General features: G+C 38.9%; 1 protein-coding gene across 1 annotated transcript in view; it reads right to left on the bottom strand.

The window, feature by feature from the left end:
* The window catches only part of DOCK8 (dedicator of cytokinesis 8), a 765,653-nt gene that overhangs the window by 155,896 nt on the left and 592,813 nt on the right, over positions 1 to 16,944 (bottom strand). The window contains exons 27-29 of the mRNA XM_078675733.1: positions 3,881 to 4,036; positions 1,054 to 1,193; positions 345 to 514 (exon numbers count right to left, since the gene is read on the bottom strand). Coding sequence (XP_078531859.1) covers positions 345 to 514; positions 1,054 to 1,193; positions 3,881 to 4,036 — 466 coding nt within the window. The remainder of the gene's footprint in view (positions 1 to 344; positions 515 to 1,053; positions 1,194 to 3,880; positions 4,037 to 16,944) is intronic.

Consider the following 16,944-nt stretch of genomic DNA (forward strand, 5'->3'; position numbering starts at 1 on the left):
TGGCTTATACTAAACTTTATATAATATGTTTTTGCAATAAATTACAACTTGTACATTGGTGTGTTTAAATTCTCACAACATTTATTATAATTATTTGCACCTAAACTAATTCACATAAAGAGCAAGAGGTAAAGGAATTGGGGGAAGGGTAATGGGTTGCCCATATAATTTAAGGAATACATTACCCTATGTCATGCAGTAAAAGGAAACTGTAAGTCACCTCATAAGGCAAAGGGTACTTGATTGTTTATGTACCCTTTTTAGTACAGTGCAGTGTGTACTTCAGGGTATCATCAAGCGTCAGTGTTAGGCATAGATCAGGAAACAGTGGGAACATTTCTTACCTGTGAAATCATGGAGCTGTGGCATTGCATCCAAGATGATCCCAACCAAAGGGAGGTAGAGGGCTGCGATTTTGGTTTTCAGCTCCGGTTTCAAACATCGCGGGTCCAGGTCATGAGATCCAAGCAGGTTATGGATGGCGCTAATTGCTTTCCTCTGCACCTTACATATCCTGTGAGAAAAGGAAAACTTGGTATATCTCTAGCAGCCTCTGAGTAAATTGCTATTTTTCATATGGCAAACTTGAAGTAACATTACAATAAGATTCTCAATCAAGACAAATGTGATTCTCATCTGCTTTTCTGTATTCTTTTCCATCACATTTATCAATAAGAAAAGGATCATTACCGGCTAGAGATACACTAAGTATTATTCAAACATTCACATAAACATGCTACATTTCTCCATCTCAAAGCAGTTAATGAAAGTCTTCAGATACTGGATTTGCAATGCGTGAAATAGTTTTGCATATCAAATATGATTAAAAAAATCTCAAATTTCTTTTTCTTTAAACAGTTAAAGAGAATAGGAAAAAGCACAAATGTCTGCTTGATTCCTATTGCTTTAATACTAGTTATGCAACATACAACTCGATTGGGATCAATTTTTAAGATCTTTAATGAATAAGAATCGCTTTTTAATAAGGTAGGGTGCCATTACCCTTCCATTTGCAAACTTTTTTCTAAATGAGCATTCTTTAAAGTCACCTACCCTTCAGCCTCAGTGTCTAGAGCCGCCACCAGCTCGGTGAAGAGAAGCCCTGTCAAGAAGTGCTGCTGGCGATAGTCTGCCGAAAGATCGAACATGCTCGCGATTTTGTGATCCTGGAAGCTGGAACTTGAGCTTGAGTTCTACACAAAAACATAGAGACTGAACCATTACTAAATGTGCACCAGGGCACACAGTTGTCTCACAAAAAGAAATTTACAACTCAAAAAGTAGGACTTTAAAAAATTTAACAATGACACTGAACATTTGACACTGTGCAACAAATGAAAACAGTAAGTCATCAAATAGACTCACAGATCACACACCCTTAAAACTATTGCCCTGATTACGATACCGGTCGAACATCATGTCAGAATGGAAACAGACCGACTAGTAGTCGGTGGTTCCATCAGATGAATTTGGATGCGAACGCCCATGAGGTGGTCAGAAACATAAATTTTTCCATTGCGGCTTGTGCAGGGGCTGGCATTGGAAAAATGGATGTCTGCAAACATCCATGCCCTGCGTGCCAGCACCATGTGGGGACAGGCATGTGGGGCATGGATGTTTGGGGGGGCACCACAGGTGCTCCCAGGTCTCATAGCGAAGGCTGCAAAGGCTGCAAAGGGATGGAGGCCCTGTTAGGGGCCCCCAAAGTCTGTGTCTGACAGCCTTTCAATGGTGGGAAAGGCTGCCTGAAAGGGAACTCATAATCCCAACAGCGGTGCCTGAGCAGGCACCACACCCTTGTAGGGGATTACTTTCCGATTAATAATTAGACAGGCTCCTTGAGCCCATCGGAATCATCGGTCGTCCCTTCGCATGCTGCCTCCGACCAACGCGCATCTTAATGCAGTGGTCAGACTGCAGCACTAGATATCGGTCAGACTGCAAACGACAGGTCGTTGGTTGCAGTACGACCAGCATCATAATGAGGGCCTATGTTAAGATATTACACTGGAACAAACAGGGCACGGAATATATTTTTATAGATGCCGTAACCGCTAAAAACATTTGAGTCTGGCACTCCAGAAATGAGCTGTGTACGGGGAGCGAGTAGTTTTTAAGTTTCAGGTATGGGTAGTGTATAATGGTAGGGAGGAGCTTTTAGAGTTTAGGGATGGGTGGGGGTTAGGGTTAGTAAAAAGGTTGTGGGGTTCAGGGATGGGTGTTTTGTAGGGATAATAAGGAGTTTCTAGGATTCAAGGAAGGGTGGTGTTTATGCATTCTAAGGAGTTTTCAGGGTTTAGTGATGGGTTGTGCATATTAGTAGGGAATATTTTGGTGTTTAGTGTCAGTAAAGGGTCTTTAGGTTTAAGCCATGGGTTGTGTTTATGGATAGAGAGTGTTTTTGTGGGAGTTGAGATGGATAGTCAATTTTATACTATAATAGGTTAATGATGGAGTTTAATTTATTAATACTAACATTAATTTACTTTTTAATTAATGATATTATTGATATATTTTTCAAAATTTGCTTCAAATATTACACAGTAAATATTATTTTATTTCATTACTAATAATATTATTTATACTAAGTAATATTTCATGAGATTACATTATTAATCATTCAGATTAAATTTAAATTGAAACAATAAATTAAAGAATTTATAAATGTATATTTGTAAGTATACATTAAAATAGATATATCTATATATGTAGGGTTAGAAGAATAAAAATAAAATACCTGCAAACTGATTTCTCCTCCTCTTTCTAACATACCATGATGTAATGACTGATGAAGTAAAAACAATCAAAACAGTGACTGATTTTCAGAATTTTTGCCCTTTGTGTGAAAAGCCTGGTTCAGGGGATTAAGTTTGGAAGAGCTGGTGACGTGGAGTACTGCATAATCATGTGTATGCTAGAGAATGTAAGGATGCAGCAGTGCATGGGGGTTGTCACCATTTTTGTGTATTGATTGTTATACGTAGAGGTTGCCATTGATAGTGTCTGGACAGAGTTCAGCTTAGTTAGTACCCTATGTTGGGCTGTACGTGGTTGTGGCAAATAAACAGAAATCCTCCAATTAATTTCGAGACTGTCCAGCAGGGATGTGGCCTTTGCCTCATGAGTATGGAGAAGCATCTGGTAGCATTTTGACCTGTGTGACAAGGAGTGGCAGTGCTCAGCTCCACTGGCTTGCCTGCTGGTTTGATTGTTTGATTATGTGGCCCAGAGATTTAGTCCGTACTCTCTGGAGATTCTTCCAGTCATCACTGGCCAACCTTCTCATCAGCCTGTTGGTCAAACACAAAATGGTGTGATGTAAACACCTTTATGCTGGGGTTTTCGTCCTATGGCCTTAAGATGCATGGCTAATCTATTTCAATATATGAAGATCCTCAGATCTCTTAGTGCCCACAGATGGTTTGTGTGTAACATAGACTTTCACATTTACTTTTTCAGTGCCAGTGGTTCACAGATATGGCGTCAACTTGCTTAATGGATTACTTTAATGAAGTACAATTAAAAAAAAGAAAGCGGTAAAGAAAAACAGGCACATCAACTGCTGGCAATTACTTTTAAATGGCCATTCCTTCTTAGAAGATTACGAAAGAGTGCCCAATAGAAAACTATGCTAGTTATACTGCCTTTTGAATCATTGCTTTCATGAAGCCTCATCACATAATCCAAGCCTTCACCTCTTTCTAAAAAACAAAAACACTTCAGGAGCATATCTTTAACAGGCACATCCCACTCATGCCTGTTTGTTACATTTGACTGACCTTCGTTAAGTTCTCCTTACATCTAAAGGATGTAGTACTCAGAAGGTTTGGATGCAAAGGGCACCCACTTGAAGGGACCCCAAATGGAGATGCATGCCTACCTGTGACGACAAGGAAGGGCACGGAGAAGCAGGAGCAGACAACGGGTTCACAAAGAAGAGATTCAAGTTCAGAAAGTGCTCATGACTGCAGAGGATCCTCAGGAACTCCAGCCTCATGGAAATCAAGGCCGGGAACGAATTCAGCTTGGTTGAAAGCTTGTGAAAGACAACAGGACAACATGTTAACAGCTAGATGCTCTTCATAGACTAAATGCTTTAGTAACAACATAAATGTCAGTGCTGCCGTAGTAGTTTTAGGGGTACTGTGAATGCTAGCAACAGCTGCATTTTTTTTAATGCTTCTTCTATCTTTAAATTTAACTTTCTTCCTCAGTTGTCTCTTTATGTGACTGATCAATTTCAAAATACAATAGCTAACCTGCAAAAGCTTTACATTCACACTGAATATGTTTAGGCTTTAAGGCTCCTTTTTATGGCTATGGGCAGAGCATAAAGTTTAATGGGTGTGTGAGGAGCACTCCGTTATAAACAGTGTATTCAACCTATATAATCGGTGCTGCAACTAATCAGGTGTGTCACGCCTGTGACTGAATACTAGTTTAGGTGAGAAGCAATCTCAACTAGTTGCGCACTGTTCACTATGTGTTATCCAACACTTATCAATGTAAACACGAAACTAAACAAAAACTTCAGTTATTTTAATTCATAACCTCATACTTCTGTGATCATCTGTACGTTTTTACAAAATGCAATAATAAATCAATTGAACATATAATTGCTTGATTCTTAGTTCTGTACATAAAACATTTAGTTTTCAAATCACAACGCAAAAGATGTGGTACTTGATTTTCACATTTTCAAATTATGCCCAATGCATTTCGGCACAAAGGGTGTGCCTTCATCAGGGGCTGATCTGTAATAAAGGTGGAAACAGTGAGACAGGTAAGTGTATTATGTATGATGTGTTCCATGGGGGTATATGTGTACAAATAAAATGTCATCATACCTCTAGTGGACGTTAGTCCCTCAAGTTACACTGTAGAAATAAAACGACAAGTCCAAAGAAAATGCCAGTATTAAAGTTATCTGTACCAAATAAAAACCAATGACACTCATAGTGCAAGCGATAATTATACTAGTCCAACAAACAAGAAAATGCTTACCTAGATGAAAATGAAATGTATTGCCCTGTAAATACAAGTAACACCAGAACATTTATGCCTGTTATTTACATACTGTTCGTGACATAGAGTCTTAATAATAATAACCAGGGGTCCTACCTGATCTGCGTTGTCTATTCCAATCTAAAAAATGTATAATAGGATATAGTTGAAAAAGTATCCAAAACAGACTCCACATGTCCGTGAACAATCCGCTAAATATCAAATCACCCACCTCATACGCGCTAAGTTCTGACCTAAAAAACGAAAACAAATAATTTTTAGCTCCACGGTATTGCACTGTGCTTATTCTACAACAGTAAGGCTAGTGTAACAATCAGTCACACCAAAATTCAATTTACCTTCTTGTAATATCGCCAATGTTTTAAACGGTAGTACCCAGCCTCGTATCCCAGTCTAATCCACACTGCCTTGAGACAAGACGTTTCACGCCATTGCTCGAATTCACCTCGTTTGTAGCATGTCTTCGTCATCAACACTGAAAACGGACTGTTCCAACCAGTATGCCGATAATCCCAGGTTACTAAGTCGCCATTTTAAACAAGAATTTAACATTATGCTCTAAACGTTGACTTCCAAAGGAAGAAGCGCCTTGCAATGTGTACCATTCAAACACTATCAAAAGTTTTCCGTTATTAACGAAAAGGACACTGTAATTCCATTACTTTCCTGAACTCTGTTCTTACTTGCATGTATTCCCATGAACGACACTAAAGACGGACTGGTAACTCCGTAATCAACAACATTTGAACCTAAACAACACGAGAGACGAACTCCCTACTGCTAATATAACTCGTGAGTAAAAATCTCAATTGCGTTTCTACTCTAATTCAATCCTGAGATAAAAAACGGTGTGGTATGAACTGTAGGATGTAATCAGACTGCAGACGGCAGTGAGTGTTATAAAACGCAGCTCCAAAGTATGCATACTCAAAATGAATCGTGTAAATGAAAAAAATATTGCGAGTTCAATACATGATGTAAGATCGTAATGATAAAGTAATGAAGAATAGAGGATGAATGGAGATACAATTCAATTAATTACTTTTCACGTTCACTGTACATATGATAAATGAACTTTCATGCACACTTAACCCACTGTGTCAATGCTTAGCTCCAAAACTATTAATATGGGTTAAGCCATATTTACTCATATTCCAAAACTATATATACAATGGAACATTATACATTCACTAGTCAATACTATTTCTCAGAGCATAGACATTCATCCTGATATACAGTTATCATCCTTAATATAAACATATAATCTCCTCGCAAATCATAGATGAGTATTTTGGGTATGTACATACAAGTGCAACTAATGCATAAGATAAGAAAGATTTTACATCATAATATGATTGAAACTTATGGGATATCACTACAGTTGCTATGCATTTCTGAAGTAAGCCATTTAAAATATTGCGTGAGGGACCTCAACATAATAACAATAACATATGATGTAATAAAATGTAAAACTGATGTATTGAAATGTCCACTATATAGAGCCCTATAAATAACATGAAAGGTCATATCTGTCATTTAATCCCTTGGGCTGCATTGTCTGTAGAAATTTAATCCAGTACAACTCACGTTGCAAAAGACGGAGTCTGTTATCAGTGCCTGATTTAATCTCTACCTTCTCAATAATGAAGCATCGTAGTTGAGAGATTGTGTGACTGGACTCCTTCCAGTGGGTGGCTAGTGGAGATGATAGATTCTGATTCCGTATCCGACTCTTGTGCTCATTTAATCGTGTTTTAAGCTTGCGCTCTGTCTTCCCTACATATAACTTGCCACATGGGCACTTAATGCCATAGACTACATTAAGGGTGTTACAATCACTACTGTGTCTGAGTTTGATTGTCTGGCCTGTTGTTGGGTGTGAAAAAGTGTTTCCAATGATTATATTATTACAGTTCACACAATTCAAACAACGAGTTGTTCCTTTGTAATCTCCATGTTGGACGTCTTTTCTCCCTTTCAGAATTTGTCGTATGTTGGGTCCTCTTTTATATGCGTGCATTGGTGGTTGTGCAAATATCCCGTTGAACTCTGTCTCTGTGGAGAGTAGTTCCCAACGTTGATTAACAATCCGTTTAATCTTTGATGAGACTGTGGTGAACTTGGTCACAAATACCATTCTGTCCTGGCTAGTTTTAACTTTTGGTTGTAACAATGTGTCTCTATTCATTTCTGCCACTCGCTCTCTGCTCCGTTGTATGATGGTTTCAGGATATCCACGGCTTTGGTATCTTTGAGCAAACTTCTCAATGTTAGTTTCACTTGTAGTAGTCAGTGAACAAATCCTTTTAATTCGAATGAATTGAGACAAAGGTAAATTCTCAACCAATCTTCGCGGATGAAAGCTAGCGTAATGTAATGCGCTATTTCGATCAGTGTCCTTAATGAACAATTCCGTCTGAAATCCTGTAGGTGTTTTCTGAATCCTCACATCAAGGAAATCCATTGTATTAGGATCAATTTTATAAGTAAATTGAATCCTGGGGTTTACGGAATTCAAGAACTTAATTGTATCAAGTAATGATTGTTCAGTACCTCGCCAAATTAGAAAGATGTCGTCTATGAAACGACAGTACATCTTAATTTGTGTCCATGCTGCTGTATTGAACACATGTTCAGCCTCGAATTGCGCCATAAAAATGTTCGCATACGCAGGAGCCCCTGCAAAGCCCATAGATGTACCGGTCATTTGAGCATAAAACCTTCTATCCCATTCAAAGTAGCTGTTGTGCAAACAAAATTTCAGTAGCTGTAAAAGAAAAACTTTCTCCGTAGGTAAATCCTCCATTTGTAGAAGAGCCCATTCTACTGAATCTAATCCATCTGAGTGTGGAATCGAGGTATAAAGGGAAACTACGTCAATAGTACATAGAATCCAGTTCTCATCTATTTCACCTCCAACTTCTGACATTTTCGATAAAAAATCACTCGTATCCCGAATGTAGGATCTCCAATTCTGAACGAATTGCTGCAAAAAGAAATCCAAAAATTTCCCGAGGGGGTCAAAAAGAGACCCGCATCCCGAGACGATAGGTCTGCAGGGTGGATTCGTTAGATGTTTATGCACCTTAGGGAGCATGTAGAGCTTTGGACAGCGTGGGTTGGTGGTCGTCAAAAAACTCTGGATTTTCTCATCTATCCATTCTTGTTCTCGTGCTTCCACTAAAAGATTCTTTAGCATTGATTGCAATGTTGTCGTGGGATCTCTATCCAGAATCTGATAGGTGCCAGTGTCAGAGACGTGCTCCTCAACCTTAGCCGTATAGAAGTGCTTATCCATTACCACCATTGCTCCTCCTTTGTCTGCTGGTTGTATTTGGATATTGCTATTCATTGCCAAATTATGCAGAGTGCGTTCTTCTGATCTTGTAAGGTTACCACGTGTACGCGACTTATAATCCAGACCTTGTATATCTTTTTTCACCATTGTCTCGAAAGTGTCAAGCATTTTATGAGAAATAGGTGGTTGGAATGTACTTTTAGGTTTGAACCGTAAGCTGTATTCAGACTGCCTTGTATCTGTTGTTGGTACAATATTGTGAAAAAAATGTTTGAGTCTCAATGTTCTCATGAAGCGATAGAATGCTGCTTCCAACTCAATTTCATTTGCTCTAACCGTCGGAACAAAAGATAAACCTTTGTTAAGGACCCTTATTTGTTGTTGATTCAGAGTGGTTGAGGATATATTAATTATCAGACAACTGTCCTCCCGCTCCTTAACGATTTTCCTGTGGCTTCCTCGTCTGGTTTTCCGCTTGATGTTGAAGCTTCGCGGCGGTCCGTCGGTTGTAGCCCTTGATTCTGGGTTTGTGACAAAAAAGCCACATTGCCACTAGTAGTCGATTGTTGTGTACCTTCAGTCACACTTGATGTTGCTTGATCAGCCAGTTGAACTGGTCCACGAGTGATTGATGTCTCTTTATCTGTAACTAAACTCTCTTCTGAAGAGTGTGCCGGTGTTTGTGGTTTCTTTGGATGGTATTGTCGTCTGGCGTAGATTTCTGCCCAGGTATACACCTCATTCAATTTATAATCAATGGTGTCTCTTTTGTACTTTCTCAATTTACCCTCCTGAAGTTCTCTGCTATATTTCTCTAATTTCTGTTTCAGCCCATCAATGCTTATCTGCCATGAGTCATTTTCCATCCTGGACTCAAGTTCAGTTTTCAAAATGGAAATTTCCTCTTCAAGATCTCGTATAGTCTTAGCAAGTTCCTCAACTATCAGGAGAATTAAATCAAGAGAGCATTTGTTGAGGATATTATACCACTTCTCCATAAATTTCGCGTTCAAGTTAAACCTGAATAGCATCGGCTTGATTGATAATCGCAATCCGCGTGGAATTCGTTGAGCCTTATGATATTGCACCAGTGTGGATGCGTGCATTTTCTGATTTAGTTGTCGTCTTGTGAGGTATTCTAGTTGCCTTAATTGTTGACTGATGGAACCCCCATGGGCATCCATTGTCCTGACTTCCTGTATCATAGCATAAATCTTATCAGCCTGTTCTGCAGTGTAAGCCAACGTGCTGGCCCTATTATGTGTCATTCCTGTAATGTTATCAAACTGCATGATTGGTGTTGGGTGCCTCCCCACTAATGACTGGTAGCTAAATAAAGTTTAATGGGTGTGTGAGGAGCACTCCGTTATAAACAGTGTATTCAACCTATATAATCGGTGCTGCAACTAATCAGGTGTGTCACGCCTGTGACTGAATACTAGTTTAGGTGAGAAGCAATCTCAACTAGTTGCGCACTGTTCACTATGTGTTATCCAACACTTATCAATGTAAACACGAAACTAAACAAAAACTTCAGTTATTTTAATTCATAACCTCATACTTCTGTGATCATCTGTACGTTTTTACAAAATGCAATAATAAATCAATTGAACATATAATTGCTTGATTCTTAGTTCTGTACATAAAACATTTAGTTTTCAAATCACAACGCAAAAGATGTGGTACTTGATTTTCACATTTTCAAATTATGCCCTTTGTGCCGAAATGCATTGGGCATAATTTGAAAATGTGAAAATCAAGTACCACATCTTTTGCGTTGTGATTTGAAAACTAAATGTTTTATGTACAGAACTAAGAATCAAGCAATTATATGTTCAATTGATTTATTATTGCATTTTGTAAAAACGTACAGATGATCACAGAAGTATGAGGTTATGAATTAAAATAACTGAAGTTTTTGTTTAGTTTCGTGTTTACATTGATAAGTGTTGGATAACACATAGTGAACAGTGCGCAACTAGTTGAGATTGCTTCTCACCTAAACTAGTATTCAGTCACAGGCGTGACACACCTGATTAGTTGCAGCACCGATTATATAGGTTGAATACACTGTTTATAACGGAGTGCTCCTCACACACCCATTAAACTTTATTTAGCTACCAGTCATTAGTGGGGAGGCACCCAACACCAATCATGCAGTTTGATAACATTACAGGAATGACACATAATAGGGCCAGCACGTTGGCTTACACTGCAGAACAGGCTGATAAGATTTATGCTATGATACAGGAAGTCAGGACAATGGATGCCCATGGGGGTTCCATCAGTCAACAATTAAGGCAACTAGAATACCTCACAAGACGACAACTAAATCAGAAAATGCACGCATCCACACTGGTGCAATATCATAAGGCTCAACGAATTCCACGCGGATTGCGATTATCAATCAAGCCGATGCTATTCAGGTTTAACTTGAACGCGAAATTTATGGAGAAGTGGTATAATATCCTCAACAAATGCTCTCTTGATTTAATTCTCCTGATAGTTGAGGAACTTGCTAAGACTATACGAGATCTTGAAGAGGAAATTTCCATTTTGAAAACTGAACTTGAGTCCAGGATGGAAAATGACTCATGGCAGATAAGCATTGATGGGCTGAAACAGAAATTAGAGAAATATAGCAGAGAACTTCAGGAGGGTAAATTGAGAAAGTACAAAAGAGACACCATTGATTATAAATTGAATGAGGTGTATACCTGGGCAGAAATCTACGCCAGACGACAATACCATCCAAAGAAACCACAAACACCGGCACACTCTTCAGAAGAGAGTTTAGTTACAGATAAAGAGACATCAATCACTCGTGGACCAGTTCAACTGGCTGATCAAGCAACATCAAGTGTGACTGAAGGTACACAACAATCGACTACTAGTGGCAATGTGGCTTTTTTGTCACAAACCCAGAATCAAGGGCTACAACCGACGGACCGCCGCGAAGCTTCAACATCAAGCGGAAAACCAGACGAGGAAGCCACAGGAAAATCGTTAAGGAGCGGGAGGACAGTTGTCTGATAATTAATATATCCTCAACCACTCTGAATCAACAACAAATAAGGGTCCTTAACAAAGGTTTATCTTTTGTTCCGACGGTTAGAGCAAATGAAATTGAGTTGGAAGCAGCATTCTATCGCTTCATGAGAACATTGAGACTCAAACATTTTTTTCACAATATTGTACCAACAACAGATACAAGGCAGTCTGAATACAGCTTACGGTTCAAACCTAAAAGTACATTCCAACCACCTATTTCTCATAAAATGCTTGACACTTTCGAGACAATGGTGAAAAAAGATATACAAGGTCTGGATTATAAGTCGCGTACACGTGGTAACCTTACAAGATCAGAAGAACGCACTCTGCATAATTTGGCAATGAATAGCAATATCCAAATACAACCAGCAGACAAAGGAGGAGCAATGGTGGTAATGGATAAGCACTTCTATACGGCTAAGGTTGAGGAGCACGTCTCTGACACTGGCACCTATCAGATTCTGGATAGAGATCCCACGACAACATTGCAATCAATGCTAAAGAATCTTTTAGTGGAAGCACGAGAACAAGAATGGATAGATGAGAAAATCCAGAGTTTTTTGACGACCACCAACCCACGCTGTCCAAAGCTCTACATGCTCCCTAAGGTGCATAAACATCTAACGAATCCACCCTGCAGACCTATCGTCTCGGGATGCGGGTCTCTTTTTGACCCCCTCGGGAAATTTTTGGATTTCTTTTTGCAGCAATTCGTTCAGAATTGGAGATCCTACATTCGGGATACGAGTGATTTTTTATCGAAAATGTCAGAAGTTGGAGGTGAAATAGATGAGAACTGGATTCTATGTACTATTGACGTAGTTTCCCTTTATACCTCGATTCCACACTCAGATGGATTAGATTCAGTAGAATGGGCTCTTCTACAAATGGAGGATTTACCTACGGAGAAAGTTTTTCTTTTACAGCTACTGAAATTTTGTTTGCACAACAGCTACTTTGAATGGGATAGAAGGTTTTATGCTCAAATGACCGGTACATCTATGGGCTTTGCAGGGGCTCCTGCGTATGCGAACATTTTTATGGCGCAATTCGAGGCTGAACATGTGTTCAATACAGCAGCATGGACACAAATTAAGATGTACTGTCGTTTCATAGACGACATCTTTCTAATTTGGCGAGGTACTGAACAATCATTACTTGATACAATTAAGTTCTTGAATTCCGTAAACCCCAGGATTCAATTTACTTATAAAATTGATCCTAATACAATGGATTTCCTTGATGTGAGGATTCAGAAAACACCTACAGGATTTCAGACGGAATTGTTCATTAAGGACACTGATCGAAATAGCGCATTACATTACGCTAGCTTTCATCCGCGAAGATTGGTTGAGAATTTACCTTTGTCTCAATTCATTCGAATTAAAAGGATTTGTTCACTGACTACTACAAGTGAAACTAACATTGAGAAGTTTGCTCAAAGATACCAAAGCCGTGGATATCCTGAAACCATCATACAACGGAGCAGAGAGCGAGTGGCAGAAATGAATAGAGACACATTGTTACAACCAAAAGTTAAAACTAGCCAGGACAGAATGGTATTTGTGACCAAGTTCACCACAGTCTCATCAAAGATTAAACGGATTGTTAATCAACGTTGGGAACTACTCTCCACAGAGACAGAGTTCAACGGGATATTTGCACAACCACCAATGCACGCATATAAAAGAGGACCCAACATACGACAAATTCTGAAAGGGAGAAAAGACGTCCAACATGGAGATTACAAAGGAACAACTCGTTGTTTGAATTGTGTGAACTGTAATAATATAATCATTGGAAACACTTTTTCACACCCAACAACAGGCCAGACAATCAAACTCAGACACAGTAGTGATTGTAACACCCTTAATGTAGTCTATGGCATTAAGTGCCCATGTGGCAAGTTATATGTAGGGAAGACAGAGCGCAAGCTTAAAACACGATTAAATGAGCACAAGAGTCGGATACGGAATCAGAATCTATCATCTCCACTAGCCACCCACTGGAAGGAGTCCAGTCACACAATCTCTCAACTACGATGCTTCATTATTGAGAAGGTAGAGATTAAATCAGGCACTGATAACAGACTCCGTCTTTTGCAACGTGAGTTGTACTGGATTAAATTTCTACAGACAATGCAGCCCAAGGGATTAAATGACAGATATGACCTTTCATGTTATTTATAGGGCTCTATATAGTGGACATTTCAATACATCAGTTTTACATTTTATTACATCATATGTTATTGTTATTATGTTGAGGTCCCTCACGCAATATTTTAAATGGCTTACTTCAGAAATGCATAGCAACTGTAGTGATATCCCATAAGTTTCAATCATATTATGATGTAAAATCTTTCTTATCTTATGCATTAGTTGCACTTGTATGTACATACCCAAAATACTCATCTATGATTTGCGAGGAGATTATATGTTTATATTAAGGATGATAACTGTATATCAGGATGAATGTCTATGCTCTGAGAAATAGTATTGACTAGTGAATGTATAATGTTCCATTGTATATATAGTTTTGGAATATGAGTAAATATGGCTTAACCCATATTAATAGTTTTGGAGCTAAGCATTGACACAGTGGGTTAAGTGTGCATGAAAGTTCATTTATCATATGTACAGTGAACGTGAAAAGTAATTAATTGAATTGTATCTCCATTCATCCTCTATTCTTCATTACTTTATCATTAAGATCTTACATCATGTATTGAACTCGCAATATTTTTTTCATTTACACGATTCATTTTGAGTATGCATACTTTGGAGCTGCGTTTTATAACACTCACTGCCGTCTGCAGTCTGATTACATCCTACAGTTCATACCACACCGTTTTTTATCTCAGGATTGAATTAGAGTAGAAACGCAATTGAGATTTTTACTCACGAGTTATATTAGCAGTAGGGAGTTCGTCTCTCGTGTTGTTTAGGTTCAAATGTTGTTGATTACGGAGTTACCAGTCCGTCTTTAGTGTCGTTCATGGGAATACATGCAAGTAAGAACAGAGTTCAGGAAAGTAATGGAATTACAGTGTCCTTTTCGTTAATAACGGAAAACTTTTGATAGTGTTTGAATGGTACACATTGCAAGGCGCTTCTTCCTTTGGAAGTCAACGTTTAGAGCATAATGTTAAATTCTTGTTTAAAATGGCGACTTAGTAACCTGGGATTATCGGCATACTGGTTGGAACAGTCCGTTTTCAGTGTTGATGACGAAGACATGCTACAAACGAGGTGAATTCGAGCAATGGCGTGAAACGTCTTGTCTCAAGGCAGTGTGGATTAGACTGGGATACGAGGCTGGGTACTACCGTTTAAAACATTGGCGATATTACAAGAAGGTAAATTGAATTTTGGTGTGACTGATTGTTACACTAGCCTTACTGTTGTAGAATAAGCACAGTGCAATACCGTGGAGCTAAAAATTATTTGTTTTCGTTTTTTAGGTCAGAACTTAGCGCGTATGAGGTGGGTGATTTGATATTTAGCGGATTGTTCACGGACATGTGGAGTCTGTTTTGGATACTTTTTCAACTATATCCTATTATACATTTTTTAGATTGGAATAGACAACGCAGATCAGGTAGGACCCCTGGTTATTATTATTAAGACTCTATGTCACGAACAGTATGTAAATAACAGGCATAAATGTTCTGGTGTTACTTGTATTTACAGGGCAATACATTTCATTTTCATCTAGGTAAGCATTTTCTTGTTTGTTGGACTAGTATAATTATCGCTTGCACTATGAGTGTCATTGGTTTTTATTTGGTACAGATAACTTTAATACTGGCATTTTCTTTGGACTTGTCGTTTTATTTCTACAGTGTAACTTGAGGGACTAACGTCCACTAGAGGTATGATGACATTTTATTTGTACACATATACCCCCATGGAACACATCATACATAATACACTTACCTGTCTCACTGTTTCCACCTTTATTACAGATCAGCCCCTGATGAAGGCACACCCTTTGTGCCGAAATGCATTGGGCATAATTTGAAAATGTGAAAATCAAGTACCACATCTTTTGCGTTGTGATTTGAAAACTAAATGTTTTATGTACAGAACTAAGAATCAAGCAATTATATGTTCAATTGATTTATTATTGCATTTTGTAAAAACGTACAGATGATCACAGAAGTATGAGGTTATGAATTAAAATAACTGAAGTTTTTGTTTAGTTTCGTGTTTACATTGATAAGTGTTGGATAACACATAGTGAACAGTGCGCAACTAGTTGAGATTGCTTCTCACCTAAACTAGTATGGGCAGAGCATAGCATCTACTTTATAATAGAGCTGCTCTGTCTTGGAAGAAGGAGACGAGAGTACAGGCAGAGAAGCAACATTTGAACACTGGAGACAAGAGCAACACATATTAGAATATAAACCAGCTTAACATATGCATAAATACATGACTGCTGATATTAATATTAGCAAACTTAGAACATTTTATAATACACGGGCCCAGATTTTTTAAAAACTGTCCCAGAAAGCAGCACCCAAAGTTGCTGTGCTGTGCCACAGGGAGAGAGCAGGAAAGTGCCATCTTTATTAAGATATGCAGCTATCCTGCTCTCTCAGAGGGAGAGAGCAGGATAGCACTAACCACAAAAGCCACGTTATACACACAAGAAGGGGTGGAGAGACTCAAATACACATATAACACCACAAAACAGAAAAAATACAACTGTTTTGGAAAACTGCTCTCACTCACATACCGAAGTGTGTGACATGCTTCATCATCGGGTCTGCTTACAAAACGCCCTGGTGTAGCCACACTCAGGACGGAGCATAAGGGAGGGGGTAAACATAAAAGACCAAGAGACACAATGCAAAAATAAACACAACATATATATAGTGTTTGATCAGTGAGTGTCACCTGGGACTAGGACTAGTGAAGCGACAAAGTGCAGTTAATAGGGAAGTGCTTTAAAACTGGTTTGAGGATACCAATTGAACCTTTATTAGAGGGTTCCACAACCAGGATTAAAAGAAAAATAGGATAGGTAGTGTTTAGAAGAGAGGATTAAAGTTCTCACAGTACTGCCTGCTTCCGGATCGCCGCGCAGTCAGTGGCGGCTCTGGGAGTTCAGCGTAATAACGCTAAATTCCAACGTTCCCGGTTGTTCCACCGGCCCCACATGACGTCGCGTATGACGTAATCACGTCCCGCGCGTTGCGTTTAGGTATGCTGGGAAACGTAGTCCCCCTCGGACAAGTGTGTTCGAAGCCCAGGGGGCACAGCATCCGACATGCGCTCTTCACTGGCATAGTATTAACCATTATTACGTCATCGTTCTGGCCACCCTTCTTGTATAATCAGGAGATAATCAAGAAAAAAACGAGAGGTAAAAACGAAAGGTAAAAACAAGAGGTAAACAATTAGGAGTGTGGGTGAATACCAAGCCCCCACAGTTAGACGTTCCCAGACATTGTCACCTCTTTTCCCATTGCACTACAATCTCAACCTTCCACTCTTACCAGACACTTGGGAAATTGTATTCATATTTAGCATAGCCCAGTGCAGCAATGAAAGTTATTGCCCTGT

This window comes from Lissotriton helveticus, chromosome 2_1, assembly GCF_964261635.1.
Source record: "Lissotriton helveticus chromosome 2_1, aLisHel1.1, whole genome shotgun sequence".
NCBI lineage: Eukaryota > Metazoa > Chordata > Amphibia > Caudata > Salamandridae > Lissotriton > Lissotriton helveticus.